Here is a 16,431-nt window from a genome sequence, read left to right on the forward strand (position 1 = left end):
TTTCCTAGCTCACTCTGGGAGACCCCAGCCTGACCTTGGCCTCTTTACTACCTTCCTAGTTGATATTCGTGAGATCAAGGAGATCCGCCCAGGGAAGACCTCACGGGACTTTGATCGCTATCAAGAGGACCCTGCTTTCCGGCCAGACCAGTCACACTGCTTTGTCATCCTCTATGGGATGGAATTCCGCCTGAAGACCCTGAGCCTGCAAGGTGGGGGTCTAGGGGCTGGAGGAGGTGGGGGTAGTTGAGGGGAATGCCTGCTGGCCCCTGGCCTAGCGGAAGGTCCATGCCTTCAGCTCACCTGTTCACCCCTTGCTCACAGCCACGTCTGAGGATGAGGTGAACATGTGGATCAAGGGCTTGTCTTGGCTAATGGAGGATACGCTGCAGGCAGCCACACCCCTGCAGATTGAGCGGTAAGAACCACCCCTGTTTGGGTCAGGGTGAGGCATTAGGCACCAGGGGTAGGGGTGGCCGGCCTTGGTGCGCCCAGACAGTGCCTGCTGATCTCCCCAGGCGTTGGGGAAGTGGCCCTCACCCCAGGCTGCTCTCTCTAGGTGGCTCCGGAAGCAGTTCTACTCCGTGGACCGGAATCGTGAGGATCGGTAAGTGCTGAGCTGCAGCTCTAGCCCGGCAGGGTTGGTAGGGGCAGCCAGAACAGTAGCCAGGCTTCCGAGCCAGCTGGGGACCTGCCTGAGCTGGGGCTGTAGGTAGGCAAACAGTTCTGGTACAGGTAACTTTCTGCCGAAAGCCCCCTGGCCTTGGTGCAAGCTGGTGAGAGAGGCCAGCGACAGTGCCATGTGCCCTGCCACTGTGGGCAGAGACTGGATGTGCAGAACTGGCTCTGGGTGTCCTGGAGGTGAGGATCAAGGTGGCCTGCAGCATATGAGGAGTGTCTTGAAGCCCACAGCTCTGGGGCCTGGAAACAGGGGAGCAAAGACCAGATCACGTGGGTGCTGCACCACTGTGAGGCCCTTTGATTGTCCTGAGAGATATGGGACGCCATAGAAGGGTTCTGACGGGAGGAGTGACATGATTGAGTTAAGAGTTGCTCAGGGTCACTCTGGCCGCTCTGTGGAGAGTTCAGTTAGGAGTTGCTTCACCACTCTAAGTAGAAGATGAAAGGGCTGGGATCAAGGTGGTGATGGTAGGAAGTGGCTGGATTTTGGCTGTGTTGTATTTCAAAGATAGGGTATTTCCTAACAGCTTGGTCTTGGGGTGTGACAGGAGTCGAGGATGACAGTGCACTCTTTGCTTTGAGCAACTGCAAAATGGAGTTGCCGTTGATTGAGATGGGCGGACTGGGGAGGAGCCCATTTGGAGAGAATCACCAGGGTTTGGTTTGGGGCATGCTAAGTTTCTGCAAGCCGTCGAGATAGAGGTGCTGAGTGGGCAGGTGGGCAGAGTGAGTTTAGGGGAGAAGTTGGGGCGGGAGGTACTAACTCAGGAGCATACAGATGACACTGAAAACCACGAGGCTGGGTGAGAGCACCCAGGGGGCGAATGTAGCACTAAAGGGGAAGACGCCCAGTGGCTGATCCCAGGCCACTCGAGTATCAGGGATTGGGGGCGAGAGGAGAACCCAGAGAGTGTCAAGGTCTGGCAGCCTGGGAAGGAGGGAGTGGTGAAAACAGAGTGGACCCTGGATGGATTTAGCAACATGGAGGGAAGAGCAGTGTCAACACAGTGATGAGGGCTTGAGGGCTGAAGGGTGCGAGGAGGACTTTTGCGCGGAGTTTGTCATGAAGGGAAGGAGAGAAGGGGTAGCAGTGGAGAGGTAGGCAGGGGCGAGACCTAGCAGGCTGCTCACATGCCACTGGGAAAGAGTACACTGCAGGAGGAAAGGTTGGTGACACAGGAAAACTGGGACTCTGACAGCACCTGCCTCCTGGATGTTGACAGCCAGGGGAGACGGCACCTGCGCAGAGGGGCGCTCGCTGGGCAGCACTTGACCACTCGGTGCAGGGCGGAGCCCCTCAGGGAATTGTGACACCTCTTGCCAGCTTTTGGGGCTAGAGGAGGAGGTGCTGCCACCCTTCCCTCCCTGATACCGCCTTCCAGGAGAGAAAGCCACCTTTCTCCCATCTCAGCCATCTTGTCACCAGGTCCAGCAATGGCCCCTAGCCCCACATCCTGGGCAGGGCACCCCTGCAGGGCAGGGATACTTGTTCTCTGAGTTCCTTTCCTGGAGCCAGCACCCTGTCCTGCCCCAGGAGATGCCCAGTCACCGGCAGGTGCATCTGGCTGGGCACACCCATCCTTGCACTGGGTGCGTGGTGCTGGTGGCCAGGGGCAGAGGGGCAGCAGGTTCTGAGGACCAGACTCTCAGCATCCCAGGGGGCAGCGGGTGGGGAACCCACTGCTGAGCTGCCCCTCACGGGCATTTGCGAGTGAGCCCTGCCCTGTCCTGGATGGGCCGAATCCACCTTGGAGAGTCCCAGGCACAGTCCTGAGCAGTACTCGGGGGAGGGGAGGCTGGACAGGAGTCTTCCTCCTCCCATGCCTGACCCGCGTTACTGAGCCTGGTCACTCCTTCCTTGCCAGAATCACGGGCTTTTCTTTGTTCAGCTGAGGAAACTGAGGCCCAGGGAAAGGAAGGGGCTTCCCTTGATCACCCCATGATCTGATCCAGTCTTGATCTCCAGACTCCGGGTTCCCCAAATAGTGTTGTTTACCTGTGCAGCCCCAGGTGGGCTCAGCCCACAGGTTAGAGGTCATGAGAAGCTGGATGAGGCCACTGGGGATGTCCCTGTTTTCTCAGTATATCAGCCAAGGACCTGAAGAACATGCTGTCCCAGGTCAACTACCGGGTCCCCAACATGCGCTTCCTCCGAGAGCGGCTGACGGTAAGGGCCACCCGGGCCATCAGCAGGTGGGGGAAGGGGAGGCCAGAAGCCCCTTGTGGGCGGGGGTGCAGGGGTGGTGTCTGACCGGTAGCCCCCCTCTGTACTCTGCAGGACCTGGAGCAGCGCAGTGGGGACATCACCTATGGGCAGTTTGCTCAGCTGTACCGCAGCCTCATGTACAGCGCCCAGAAGACGGTGCATGGCCACCTGCCCTCCCCTGGCCCTTGCCCCGTTCCTCCATCCACCCCAGCCCTGCCTGCCTCAGCCCTGCTGCCCTGCTTGGGGGCTTTTGGGTGCCATCTCTCCAGCGTTTCTCCTCTCAAGGCCTACCCCATCTGCTGCCCCAGCCTCTCTTCCTGAGAGCCCCTTTCCCACGTGGCCTCCCAGGGGCTCTTGCCCTGACCAGGTTCTGTTTCCTGCAGATGGACCTCCCCTTCTTGGAAGCCAGTGCCCTGAGGTTTGGTTTGGAGCTGGGAGGTGGGGTTTTCCCCTGGGCCGCCCTTCACATCTCCCCTGGGTGATTCCCAATCCAGGTGGGGGGCAGTGGGAGCGGTGAGCCAACCTGGACCATTCTGACAGACATGCTGGCAGGGAGTTGGGCTCTGCTTTTCAAGGGATCCCTTGCTGTCTGTCAACTGTGCCAGCCAGCTGGCTGCCAGGCACTTACCTTCTCTCCCTGCAGGGCTGGGGAGCGGCCAGAGCTTTGCCGAGTGTCCCTTCCTGAGTTCCAGCAGTTTCTCCTCGACTACCAGGGGGTATGGCTGGGCTGGGCCTGGGCCAGGGTGTCAGGCTGGGGCGGGGGTAGGGAGGGCTCAGTACTAACTGGAAACTTCTCCTGTGCCCCACCCTCCCCACGCCATCAGGAGCTATGGGCTGTAGACCGGCTCCAGGTGCAAGAGTTCATGCTCAGCTTTCTCCGAGACCCCTTGCGAGAGATTGAAGAGCCATACTTCTTTCTGGATGAGGCAAGCCCACCTTCCCCTCCTGCCAGAGAATGGGTAGGGTGACCAGAACCTTCCCTAGGCCCCAGGAGCTAGACTCTCCTTAGGGATGCCACCTCATTGCTACCTACTGTCCACCGTGCCCACCCCAGTTGAGACTCGGCACCCTGTCTTCTACCCCCAAGCCCTCTACTGGGTGGGTCCAAGCAGGGGCTTATTTTCTCTTCCCTTCCACATTCACTCCTGGACAGTTTGTCACCTTCCTGTTCTCCAAAGAGAACAGTGTGTGGAATACCCAGCTGGATGCGGTGTGCCCGGACACCATGAACAACCCTCTCTCCCACTACTGGATCTCCTCCTCACACAACACGTGAGTGTGGCTCCCTCAGACCACCAGTCCTTCTCAGGAGAGATGGCCCGTCTGACCACACCTACCTCTCCTTACCTATCCAGGTACCTGACTGGGGACCAGTTCTCCAGCGAGTCCTCCCTGGAAGCCTACGCTCGCTGCCTGCGGATGGGCTGTCGCTGCATCGAGTGTACGTGGGGGCCAGGGCTGGGGGGGGGACGTGGGGGGCCTGCCCGCTTGACTGTGGCACTGTTGCTCCCCAGTGGACTGCTGGGATGGCCCGGATGGGATGCCGGTCATCTACCACGGACACACCCTCACTACCAAGATCAAGTTCTCAGACGTCCTGCACACCATCAAAGAGCATGCCTTCGTGGCCTCAGAGTGAGTGGCGGGTGGAGGACCCCAGGGTCAACTTGGCTCTAGTGTCTCCCACCTAGGACAGAAGGCAGAGGGATACCTCAAGTGCCCTGTCCCTACTCCCCTGCTTTTCATATCTGTCTTTGCTTCTCCTCATCTCTTGCTTGAGCCATGGCTTCCCAAGTTACTCCTCTTTTCAGCATCCATGGCCCACCCTCTGCATGGGTGTTTTAGCCTGAAGAACACCTTCGGCATTCACACTCTTCTCATCTTCGGGAAACATCTCTTTAACCCTGGTCTCCTTAGGCCAGTGTCCTACCAGCTCCTTTCCCTTCACAACCCAGAGAATTGTCTGCGTCCCCAGTGTCCTGCTGCTTAATTTCTGTGGTCACTAGTCTCTCTTACCTCACTGAAGGGATCACCAGGGGGCCTTTGCTAGCTAAATTTGGCGTCGTCTTCTCATCTCTCTGACCTCTTTGGTGTGGAATCTCTCTCTTGCTCTGCTGGGCAGCCTCCATAACTGGACCGACTCTGGGGACTCCCTTCTACAGCAGGTGCCATGCCTGGTTCCCACTGCCCCGTAGCACAAAGCCCTCCACCCTGCCGCTGGCCATGGCCTCCCACTTCTCTGGGATAGTGTTGATAGACAAAGTGTCCTCAGGCCGTTGGCTCCTAACACTTCACTCTGTGAGGGGCTCTTTGGACTGAGCCTTGACCCCGCAGAATTGCAAGGTCCGTGTCATTGTGCTTTTCCCCTACCCTGCAGGTACCCAGTCATCCTGTCCATCGAGGACCACTGCAGCATTGCTCAGCAGAGGAACATGGCCCAGTACTTCAAGAAGGTGCTTGGGGACACGCTCCTCACCAAGCCTGTGGACATCGCCGCTGATGGGCTGCCCTCCCCCAACCAGCTCAAGAGGAAGATCCTCATCAAGGTAGGGGTGGAGGGCGTGCGGGCCTCGCTTCTCAGTGCCACTTCAGGCCGCGGCTGCACTGTTGGTCTAGGCCAGGGTGAGAAAGTGGGGCTGGGACTGGGTCTGGCATTGCCATATCCTGGCCTGCCCCCCACAGCACAAGAAGCTGGCGGAGGGCAGTGCCTACGAAGAGGTGCCTACATCCGTCATGTACTCTGAGAACGACATTAGCAACTCCATCAAGAACGGCATCCTCTACCTGGAGGACCCTGTGAACCATGTGAGGCCCAGGCCGGGCTGGGCATGGGAGGGCCAGTCAGTGAGAGGACCCCAGCTCACGGGTCTTCCCTCGGTCTGTTGCAGGAATGGTATCCCCACTACTTCGTTCTGACCAGCAGCAAGATCTACTACTCTGAGGAGACCAGCAGTGACCAGGGCAACGAGGATGAGGAGGAGCCCAAGGAGGTGGGGGCACGGCCCAGGCCAGGGGCTGGGCCAGGTCAGGGCGGGGGTCAGAGTCGCTGAACGTCCCTACTGTCGCCTCCCCCTCATAGGCCAGCAGCAGCACAGAGCTGCACTCCAACGAGAAGTGGTTCCACGGGAAGCTTGGGGCAGGGCGGGACGGGCGGCACATCGCTGAGCGCCTGCTCACCGAGTACTGCATTGAGACCGGCGCCCCCGACGGCTCCTTCCTGGTGCGAGAGAGCGAGACCTTCGTGGGCGACTACACGCTGTCTTTCTGGTAACCACTCCCAGAGCCGATGCACATGCTCGGTGCCGTGTGTACATAGACAGGGCACCACCCAGAGATAACCACAGTTAACATTTGAGCCTTTTGTCCCTTTTGTTCTTGCGTGGAACATAATCCCATCTACACACACACACACACAGCGCTCCTACGGACGCTGGCCTCCCTATGGGAGGCTCGATGCCTCACTTGGGGTGGAACATGGTCCTCGAGGCCCCGGCCTGTTCCTCACAGCCCCTCCTCACCTGTCTTCCCCAGGCGGAACGGGAAGGTCCAGCACTGCCGCATCCACTCCCGGCAGGATGCTGGGACCCCCAAGTTCTTCTTGACGGACAACCTCGTCTTTGACTCCCTCTACGACCTCATCACGCACTACCAGCAGGTGCCCCTGCGCTGCAATGAGTTTGAGATGCGCCTCTCAGAGCCTGTCCCACAGACCAATGCCCACGAGAGCAAAGAGTGAGGGAAGGGACTGGGCGTGGGCAGGGCAGGGTGGGGGTGGTGCTGGCGAGGGCCTGACTCTGTCTGTCCTCAGGTGGTACCACGCAAGCCTGACCAGAGCGCAGGCCGAGCACATGCTGATGCGTGTCCCCCGGGATGGGGCCTTTCTGGTGCGGAAACGGAATGAGCCCAACTCCTACGCCATCTCCTTCCGGTGAGGAATGTGGCCCTGGGGAGTGGTGCCTCACCTGGGTCTGGGCTGCCCTGATCCTGTGTGACTGTCCTTTTTCTTCTCAAGGGCTGAGGGCAAGATCAAGCATTGCCGCGTCCAGCAGGAGGGCCAGACCGTGATGCTGGGGAACTCCGAGTTTGACAGCCTCGTTGACCTCATCAGCTACTACGAGAAGCACCCGCTGTACCGAAAGATGAAGCTGCGCTATCCCATCAACGAGGAGGCGCTGGAGAAGATCGGCACAGCTGTGAGGGGCTGTGGTGGAGGGGGTGCGGCAGGGGAGTCGGGAGAACCCGGAATCAGACAGTCACTGCATAATCTGGGGGTGCATGACGGGTTTGAGCTCTTAGGAGGGCCCCCGAGCCCAGCTGGGAACCCTGGTGTGGGTAGCAGAAGGGAGTCCTAAGGGGTGACGTCTGAGCCGTGTCTGCAAGGATGGGGAAAGGCACGCAAGCAGAGGGATCCCCACGACCCAAAGTGTGGGGTGAGGAGGTTCCAGAGAACCGCACAGGGCCCGGTGCACACGTGCTAGAGGCTCACCTGGCCGGGCGTGGCCTGGCCTCTGTCCCAGGGCGGAGGGCGCAGGCTGCACACACGTGGTCGTGCAAACTGCTCTGTGCCTTGCGTGCAGGCGGAACCACAGGAGGTGAGAAGAGCGAGGGAGGAGGGCAGGACCAACGGCACAGGGGTGATGAGGGCCATCCGTGGCCTCGGATAGAGGGAAGGAGTCCAGGATGGGAGATGAGTTGAGAGACTCTTGCCCTCAGTGGATACGTGTAGCCTGTGTCCACCGGGGCCTGGCTCAAGTGGAGGAAGAGGCAGAAGCGTGCTGGGGGTGGGGGGGGGGTGCTTCCTGACCATGGGCCTAGTGAGCCCCTGAGCGAAAGCACTGAACGTGGGGGGCCTGCAGGGCCCAGCTCCAGGTGTCTCAGAAGCAGTGGGGTTTGGATCTTCAGGAACTGAGAGAGAGATTTCAGAATTGTGGGGTGGGCCTGCAGGGTAAGAATGTGGAGACAGGAGAGGGTGAGACCAGGTGCCTAAGACCATCCCCCTGAGGTTGGGGACCCCAGGGGCTGTCAGGTGTCAGTGATGTGGGCAGACCTGGTGGCCTGGTGAGGCGGGCTGCTCTGTGGAGAGGGGTACGGGAAGCCAGCAATTGCTTTGCACCTCTGGGCTGTGGAGCATGAACATAACCCCCCGTGTCCCGTTTCCAGGAGCCCGACTACGGGGCGCTGTATGAGGGACGCAACCCTGGCTTCTACGTGGAAGCAAACCCTATGCCGACGTTCAAGGTACATCAGGCTTCTGGGCACAGGAAGCTGGGGAGGGTCCCCAGCTGCTTGGGGCTCACATTTCTGTGGTCGTTGTGGAGAAGTGGTGGTTGTGGTTTTCCGAGGCCCAAGAGGTTGTGAGAGATATGTGGGGGGGGAGCAACCGCAGGTCTCCCGGGGCCAACCCACTCCCTAGCCCCTGTCCCTTGGGTCAGCACTGACACTTCCAGACTGTTCCCCAGGGGTGGTCCCTGTTTCCTTCCTGGGCAGCAGCAGGGCAGGGGTGGGAGTCCATTGGCCACTCACTGCCTGGCCTCGGAGATCTGTCATGCAGGATCTTCCTCTTTCTGCCTTTTTCTCTGAGGTGTAGAAGCCTCTGTGCCCTCTTCCTCATCCACTTCCCACGTGAGGAATGACAGGGTCCCAGCCAGGCCTGTAGGCTTGAGGTTCTGGGAATGCACTGGGGTGACAAGTCACTCCTTTCCTGGCCTGCCAGCTCTGACTCCTGGGAGCAGAGTCAAGGTTTTCCCTGGGGTGCAGGGCGGGGTTTGCAAGGTTCCGCCTGGGTCTTGGGGAGCTTCCCTGTTGGAGATTCTACCTCACCCTGATCATATGTGTCTCATAGCGTCTATGCAGGGCAGTGGCATCTCCCACGGGGAAGCCCAAGCACATGTGTGTGTCCACATGAGGCCCCAGGTCAGGATTGGCAGGGAGGCCTCTCTGCTGTAGCCAGTGCCTCTCACTTCTGCAGTGTGCAGTCAAAGCCCTCTTTGACTACAAGGCCCAGAGAGACGACGAGCTGACCTTCACCAAGAGTGCCATCATCCAGAATGTAGAGAAGCAGGAGGGAGGCTGGTGAGCCTGGTCCCAGAGAGCCCGTGGTGTGGGGAGTGGGCTGGCACTGAGAGGAGTGTTTGTCCCACGTGTGCACGGCAGTGCCTGGTTCAGCTGTGGGGGCCCCTCGTGGGAGTTGGGGGTGACTGCTGGGGCTTAGCACTCTGTGGCTCCCACAGGTGGCGAGGGGACTATGGAGGGAAGAAGCAGCTGTGGTTCCCATCAAACTACGTGGAAGAGATGGTCAGCCCAGTGGCACTGGAGCCTGAGAGGGAGGTGAGACGAGAGCCACATGGGTGGGACAGGATTCCCTGCCCCGAGTCTCCTCTGCACGTGCCCATCACACGGTCCCAGGCATGCCTGTGTGTACATAGACACTGACCGCCAAACGGGCCGGTCACACCTTGTGTGGCCATGTTCATGGTCTCCAGCATACCCATGCCACATTTGGCAGTCATGGGCACACCCACAAGATGTGTTGTCATGTGCACATGGACGTCCCCTCACGCACGTATGCAGTAGCCATGCTGACCATCCGTGGGCTTTGCTTCCCACAGCACTTGGACGAGAACAGCCCCTTGGGGGACTTGCTGCGGGGGGTCTTGGATGTGCCAGCTTGTCAGATTGGTGAGCACCCGTCCCTTTCTCTCGCCCACTGTTCCTTAGGGTGAGGCTCCCCTTTGTATGTCTCTCCTGCTCCTAGAGAGGAAGCGGATGGCTGACCCCCAAAGTCTGCCCTCCCTCTAAGCTCTCCTCATGCTGCAGATACCCTTGTGTCACCCCCAGCTTTGATCCCTGCATGCTTGCCCTGTGCCTGGCACTGTGGGCCCAGTCACAATCAGCAGAGAGCAGGGCTGCCGATTGCTGGCTGATAGCCACTGCCCTACTGGGTTGGCCACCGGGTGTGACACGAGGCTTAAGGTGGGGTGGGGAAGGGGACATGGCCAAGGAAGAGGCGAGAGTCAGGCAGAGCTGGTTGGAACACTGGCTGCACCATAACCAGCAGTGACTTGTTTGCGAGTTGCAGCGTCCTCGTCTGTACAGTGGGCCTGTAGAGCAGTCATCCCCACTCTTGGGGTGGGAAGGAGGAAACAGGATGAGAGAGACTCATTTGAGCCAGTGCCTGGGCTGTGGAGCGGGGCACAGAGATGTGTGTCTGCAGCTCCCGTTGTCTCTCTCCCTCCCAGCCATCCGTCCCGAGGGCAAGAACAACCGGCTCTTCGTCTTCTCCATCAGCATGGCGTCAGTGCCCCACTGGTCCCTGGATGTGGCTGCCGACTCACAGGAGGAGTTGCAGGACTGGGTGAAGAAGATCCGTGAAGTGGCCCAGACTGCAGATGCCAGGGTTAGAACCTGCGGGAGCCTGGAGTGTGCCGCTGGAGGGTTGTGCGGGCAGCCGAGGCCTCCGGCCCCGCACCAGTCCCCTCAGAGCAGAGGGACAGCCGACTGCCTGTGCTGACCAGGCCATGGCCCCTGCCTTAGGTGGGGTCTGGAAGAGACACATACAGCAATGTGGTGTGTTTAGATGTTGAGTTTGAGACACCCATGGGTCGTCCCAGTCTGCTTAGTGGGCAGTTGGGTGTACAAGGTCAGAGCTAAGAGAAGTCCTGGGCTGGAAGCAGGAATGGGGCCCAGAGATCAGGCGGGATGAGGTGATAGAGAGCAGGAAGAGGGCATGGGACAGACTACTGGGAAATGTCACATGTGCGGGTATGGGCAGGAAGGGAGCCCAGGCAGGGCTGGCCAGAGAGGCTGCCATGTTGAGGGCTGCGGAGGTAGGGACAGGCAATACAAAAACCTGAATGTGCTGTTGAATTTAGCAGCAGCAAATGGCCCTGGTGACACTACTGAACTGTGTCGGTGGCATGGCCCGGGTTGACGGCTGTGGGCAGCAGGGAGTCTGGAGTGGTAACGGCACAGCCTCCGTAGGGCCTGGTCATGAGGGAGAGGACATGGGAGGAGAACAGGGCCCAAGCTGAGCTGGAAGGCCTGGCCTTCTGGAGGAAGGAGGCCTCCTCCACTGAGCCTGAGGGAACAGAGAGAAAGTATTCTCCAGGGTAAGGGCATTCCTACTTGACGGCCGCTTCACGAGTGCATTTGGTGGGTGGGTCTGTGGCTGCTTTGGAAAACAGGAACATGTAAGCCAAGCAGAGAAGGGCTGGGTGCTGAGGACTCTGCCGGGGTGTGCCTGGAAGGGAAAGGTGCTGGCAGACCAGGCGGTGAAGGCTGGGTCCTAGGGTCTGAGCTGGCGAGGGAAGGAAGAGTCTGAATACAGGAGCCTCAGAGAAGAACGCGGGTAGAAAGCGGACCTCCAGGAGAGAGAGGGTGGGAAGGGGCACTTGGTGGGCCTCTGTGCTGAGATTCGGTGTGGAGACAGGTGGTTGTGTGTGGGCGGGGGCGCTGAGGCAGTGAAGGGTGATCCTTAAAGCCACAGATGGAAACTGAGCCAGGGGCCCCGTCCCCAGTGCAGTCACGGGTAACCTAGGGCAGTTTTGCCCAGGGATGAGGCTGGGTAAGAATGATCACAAGGTATCATCAGGCAGTGTGGCCAACCCCATGATCCCTAAGAAGTCCCTGGGGACATTGTGTCGCTAATTGTACCACCCTAGAGGGTTGGAGGGCAAGCCATCTCCTCAGTGACAGAGAAGAGGAAGGATGATTGTGGGAGGAGGCTGAGGACAGAGGGCCCTGGTTTGCTGTCAGAGGGATCTGGAAGGTGCAGGGGAGGGGGCCAGAGGGGGAGGGGCCAGAGCACCTGCAGCGTGGGCTCGCACAACCCGGCAGGGCTCTAGCCTGGGCTTACGGGCCTTGTGTGTGTCACCAGCTCACTGAGGGGAAGATGATGGAACGGAGGAAGAAGATCGCCCTGGAGCTCTCTGAGCTTGTTGTCTACTGCCGGCCTGTTCCCTTTGATGAAGAGAGTAAGGGCCTGGGCCCAGGTGGGGTGGGTGTGCATGTGCCTCAGGGGCCCGGTGGCGCGGGCACCCTCCATGGTGGGTGCCAAAGGAGTGTCCCATGCCCCCTAGTGCTGCCTGTTGAGCAGGCTCTATAAGCGGTCTCCCTGTCTGGCCCAGAAATTGGCACAGAACGTGCCTGCTACCGGGACATGTCATCCTTTCCGGAAACCAAGGCTGAGAAGTACGTGAACAAGGCCAAAGGCAAGAAGTTCCTCCAGTACAATCGGCTGCAGCTCTCCCGCATCTACCCCAAGGGCCAGCGGCTGGACTCCTCCAATTATGATCCTTTGCCCATGTGGATCTGTGGAAGTCAACTCGTGGCCCTCAACTTCCAGACCCCAGGTGAGGAGGTGCCCTGCTGGGCAGGGCGGGGAAGGGCTCCATGGGGAGTTGGGCTGGAATGCACCCCCTAACCTGGCTCTTGCAGACAAGCCTATGCAGATGAACCAGGCCCTCTTCATGGCTGGCAGGCACTGCGGCTACGTGCTGCAGCCAGGCACGATGCGAGACGAGGCCTTCGACCCCTTTGACAAGAGCAGCCTCCGCGGGCTGGAGCCATGTGCCATCTGTATTGAGGTGGGCAGTGTTCGTCTGGGCTTCAGGGTGGGAAAGGGGCTCCTCTCAGCTGGCGTGTGTTTATGCTGAGCTCACCAGAAATGAGTTTGAAGAGTCAAGGCTCGGGCTGGTTAGTGAGGGAGAGCAGCACTTTCTCTGTCTCATATTGGGGAAGGGCCACTGGGGTGAGGGGGGGCTGCACTTGAGCTTGAGGAAGACATAATTGTCCTCTGATGTTGAAAGGCAGCTGCAGGCACCCCCTGTGGGGCTAGGCTCCTGGTGGCGGAAGGCAGAAGCAGCTGGGCCAATAGTGGCCAGTTCTTGGCACCAAGGAGTCAGGCTGTCCAGTGAGGCCGAGCTGTGGATGGCCACTGCCTGGCAGGAATAGGCTGGTCATGGGGGCAGAAGACAGGCAGGAGCTAGGGACCAATGGGGTGCTAGAGGCCTGCCCTCAGGAACAAGCCAGAACTGGACTTGTGAGAGAGTGACCAGCAGCCCCAACACCCTTTCGCAGCCCCCAGAGCTCTCACTCATTTGGCGCCGTCCTGAGCACCCCAGCACGCCACTGGTAACAAGCCACGACCATCCTGGTGCTGTGGGGCCAGGGCAGGCGGGGCTGAGCAGAGTCTTGAAGTATGGAGACACCACCGAGTGACGTCTTCCAAGAAGGGGAGATCTTTATTTTTCTTAAGGGGAAGTGATTTAAAAGATTTCCATGTTAAACATAGATTTAATGTGAAGTGGATTGCAAACCACACGAACATTTTGGCTAAAGCTAAAATTTCTTCAAATAAACTTTTATGTACAATAGCTACTCTGGACTTCTAGGGCCCTGCTGCAGTTGGGCTATATGGGCAGTGTCCTTGAGGCCCAGTAGAGGGTGCACTGCCTCTACTTCACAGATGCTCCCTGAGCCTTGGCAGTGGGGGACTTGGAGGGAGCAGGAAGGACAGTCCCAGCCCCATCTCTGTCTGCCTCACAGGTGCTGGGGGCCCGGCATCTGCCAAAGAATGGCCGAGGCATCGTGTGTCCTTTCGTGGAGATTGAGGTGGCTGGAGCTGAGTATGACAACTCGAAGCAGAAGACAGAGTTTGTGGGTGAGTCTGCCTTCCCCAGTCATCCTCCCAGGGGCAGTGAAAGCCCCTCCCCATCAGTTACCTCATCTTCTCCCAGGGTGGCCTGAAGCCTTTTCCCCTTGCTTCTGCAGTGGACAATGGACTTAACCCCATGTGGCCGGCCAAGCCCTTCCTCTTCCAGATCAGTAACCCCGAGTTTGCCTTCCTGCGCTTCGTGGTGTATGAGGAAGACATGTTTAGTGACCAGAACTTCCTGGCTCAGGCTACTTTCCCAGTAAAAGGCCTGAAGACAGGTGAGGATGCTTCTACAGACGGTATCCCCTATCTTGCTGCCGGGGTTGGCTGGGCCCCTTGCTCAGCTCCCTGCTGGGCTGAGAGCCAGGCTTTCCTCCTCCTAGGATACAGAGCGGTGCCTTTGAAGAACAACTACAGTGAGGACCTGGAGTTGGCTTCCCTGCTTATCAAGATCGACGTTTTCCCTGCCAAGGTAACCGCAGCGGGGTGGCTGGCCTAGGGTGGGAGAAGAGCCAGGCAGCAGCCTCCCCAGGTGCAGAGGAATCGCCACGCTCTTGTGCACTTGCTTTTGTTGAAGCAGGAAAACGGTGACGTCAGTCCATTCGGTGGTACGTCCCTGCGAGAGCGGGGCTCAGACGCCTCAGGCCAGCTGTTTCACGGCCGGGCCCGGGAAGGCTCCTTTGAAGCCCGCTACCAGCAGCCATTTGAGGACTTCCGCATCTCCCAAGAGCATCTCGCAGACCATTTTGACAGTCGGGAGCGAAGGTGAGGGCGATGGAGGGGTGCTAGAGCCGGGGAGACAGTGGCTAGGGCCTACTTCAGTGTCTTTCTCCTGGGTCTGTAGAAAAGTTGCAGCTGTCTGGCGATCATCCCATGGGGCTGCAAGGGCCAGCTGCCAGTAAGGATACTCTTCCCTTCTGTCCAGGGCCCCAAGAAGGACTCGGGTCAATGGAGACAACCGCCTCTAGTTGTGTCCCAGCCTCGTTGGAGAGCAGCAGGTGCTGCACACCTCATGGAATGCCGTGAACTGGGTTCTTCGGAAGCAGCCTACTGTGGCGGCCTTGCTGGTCTTGCAGCCTGGATTGCAGCAGTGAATGCTAGACAGAAACCAAGCCATCAACCAGATGTATTAGCGTTTGGGGCCGCCATGCCCCAGCTCCGAGTGAAGGCAAAAATTGTACTGTGTCTCGCATTAAGCACACACATCTGGCCCTGACTTCTGGAGATGGATCCGTCCATCTTGTGGGGCCAGGACCACGGCTGAAGCCCCTTGGAGAGAGGCTGCCTCAACCAGTGGCTAAGGAGCCACTGACATTCCTGAGAATGGAGGAGGAGGAGCCTTGCTGGGCCAGAGAAACAAGTTTACATTGTCCTGTAGCTTTAAAACCACAGCTGGGCAGGGAGAGAGGGCATGTGCCCCTGCAGTTTGGCCCTGGAGCCAGAGTGGAGGAGTGCAGGGCCTGTGTGGAGAAGGGCTTTGCCCTGCCCGAGGAGGAGGACACAGCACAAGGGCACATTGCCCATGGCCAGGAACACCACCTAGCCTGAAAGATACAGGGGATCATGTTAAAAATAGCAGTATTATTTTTCTTCTCAATGGTATTGTAACTAAGTTATTTACTCCTCCTGCTCCTCACCCTTGTAGGGAACCCTGGAGTATAGCCTTTGAGAGGAGAGCGCAGGTGAGCTACCTGCCATGTGGGGAGGGCTCAGTTTGGGATGTTAAGGCACTGTCAGGAATGGGGAGGGGGATCAGAAGAGAAGAAATAACAGCCTATTCTGGTGAGGTTTTTTGTTTTCTGTTTTTAAGGCAAAGAAAATTCAATATGCTTTCCCTTAGGAATGAAAAAGGGATTTAAGGAGTTGCCTGCCTCATGGGGAGGTGCGGGGCAGGCAGTCAGGTGCTGAATGAAGCTGGTGTACTTACTGCAGCTTCTGCCTAGTCTGAAACGTTCCAAGGAAAGAGAGGGGAAGGTTGGGAAGGCAGTCCCCACCTCTGAGGACAGAGGCTGGGGCCCGGCCCGTGGGCGCAAAGGTGCCTCACAGCATAGCCAGCATTCAGCACACGCAAACCCACTGCCCACATTTGGGCTCAGGGTTGGCCATTTGCTAGTTCTGCTGCCCTCTTAAGATCTGACTGCCAAATAAATCATCCTCATGTCCTTTTTCCTTTAATTTGTATGCTTTTGGGGGGCCCAGGAAAGCCTAGTACCTGGGGACAACTGCCTGGTGATTATTCTGCAATAGAAGCAGGTGGGGAGTTTCTGGAAACCTCTCAGGTCAAGCGAATCTTATCTCCTCTGGGCTAACAGGAGGTGTGAAGCTACCCTTGCCCTTGCCTGTCCTCCAAGGGCGTGGCTGGACAGAGTGTATCCTGCCTGGGAGCAAGCCCAGGTTCTCCGTGGCTGGCCAGCTTTGGTGAGGAGCAGGAAACGACGAGAGCCCCTTTCCACTTCCACAGAAACTGCTCCTTTCAAAAAAGGAGCATCCATTGTGCGTTGCCAGCTGTCACTCTGGTTGCCTCTATAACTTGCAGATGAAAACTGCCCAGGACGTGGTTGAAAAGGCCCTTCTCTTCCCGAGGCTCTGTTTTCATAGTCCGTGCTGGGATGGAACAAAATTAAGCCACACAGTTTAAAATAGTTCGTGTCATCCACTGAACTAGATATGACAGCCAGTGTCAGTGCTTGCTTGGGTTCTTGCGCACCCCATGGCTGGCTTCTTAGAGCGTCATGGTCCCAGCTTATAGAGGCACCCTTTCGCACACAGGAAGGTGATAGGTGGGAACTTACCAGCGTTTCTCATGCTACATGTTTTCCTGCTCCAGATCCATACGGCCCTTTCCTAATGAGAGAAGGAAGAGCACTGTGCTCACCTCTGTCAGGGCCTG

General features: G+C 58.5%; 1 protein-coding gene across 3 annotated transcripts in view; it reads left to right on the top strand.

Moving 5' to 3' along the window:
* PLCG1 (phospholipase C gamma 1) overlaps window positions 1-15,703 on the top strand; it is a 37,715-nt gene extending 22,012 nt beyond the window's left edge. For 2 of the 3 annotated variants that reach the window (XM_012754683.2, XM_076011123.1), the window contains 31 exons: window positions 60-212; window positions 325-418; window positions 560-607; window positions 2,764-2,848; window positions 2,960-3,043; window positions 3,271-3,305; window positions 3,531-3,603; window positions 3,712-3,813; window positions 4,041-4,159; window positions 4,243-4,328; window positions 4,402-4,522; window positions 5,265-5,433; window positions 5,570-5,692; window positions 5,776-5,877; window positions 5,967-6,154; window positions 6,419-6,619; window positions 6,696-6,815; window positions 6,900-7,080; window positions 8,048-8,125; window positions 8,856-8,959; window positions 9,118-9,214; window positions 9,496-9,565; window positions 10,126-10,283; window positions 11,763-11,859; window positions 12,013-12,237; window positions 12,323-12,471; window positions 13,433-13,547; window positions 13,658-13,819; window positions 13,925-14,013; window positions 14,122-14,306; window positions 14,467-15,703. In XM_012754683.2, the coding sequence (XP_012610137.1) occupies window positions 60-212; window positions 325-418; window positions 560-607; window positions 2,764-2,848; window positions 2,960-3,043; window positions 3,271-3,305; window positions 3,531-3,603; window positions 3,712-3,813; window positions 4,041-4,159; window positions 4,243-4,328; window positions 4,402-4,522; window positions 5,265-5,433; window positions 5,570-5,692; window positions 5,776-5,877; window positions 5,967-6,154; window positions 6,419-6,619; window positions 6,696-6,815; window positions 6,900-7,080; window positions 8,048-8,125; window positions 8,856-8,959; window positions 9,118-9,214; window positions 9,496-9,565; window positions 10,126-10,283; window positions 11,763-11,859; window positions 12,013-12,237; window positions 12,323-12,471; window positions 13,433-13,547; window positions 13,658-13,819; window positions 13,925-14,013; window positions 14,122-14,306; window positions 14,467-14,509 (3,656 nt within the window). In that variant the 3' untranslated portion in view covers window positions 14,510-15,703. Of the gene's footprint in view, window positions 1-59; window positions 213-324; window positions 419-559; window positions 608-2,763; window positions 2,849-2,959; window positions 3,044-3,270; window positions 3,306-3,530; window positions 3,604-3,711; window positions 3,814-4,040; window positions 4,160-4,242; window positions 4,329-4,401; window positions 4,523-5,264; window positions 5,434-5,569; window positions 5,693-5,775; window positions 5,878-5,966; window positions 6,155-6,418; window positions 6,620-6,695; window positions 6,816-6,899; window positions 7,081-8,047; window positions 8,126-8,855; window positions 8,960-9,117; window positions 9,215-9,495; window positions 9,566-10,125; window positions 10,284-11,762; window positions 11,860-12,012; window positions 12,238-12,322; window positions 12,472-13,432; window positions 13,548-13,657; window positions 13,820-13,924; window positions 14,014-14,118; window positions 14,307-14,466 lie in introns of all 3 variants that reach the window. The other variant, XM_012754682.2, reaches the window with a different exon arrangement.
* The last annotated feature ends 728 nt before the right edge of the window (window positions 15,704-16,431 follow it).

Source organism: Microcebus murinus, chromosome 16 (genome assembly GCF_040939455.1).
Source record: "Microcebus murinus isolate Inina chromosome 16, M.murinus_Inina_mat1.0, whole genome shotgun sequence".
Taxonomy (NCBI): domain Eukaryota; kingdom Metazoa; phylum Chordata; class Mammalia; order Primates; family Cheirogaleidae; genus Microcebus; species Microcebus murinus.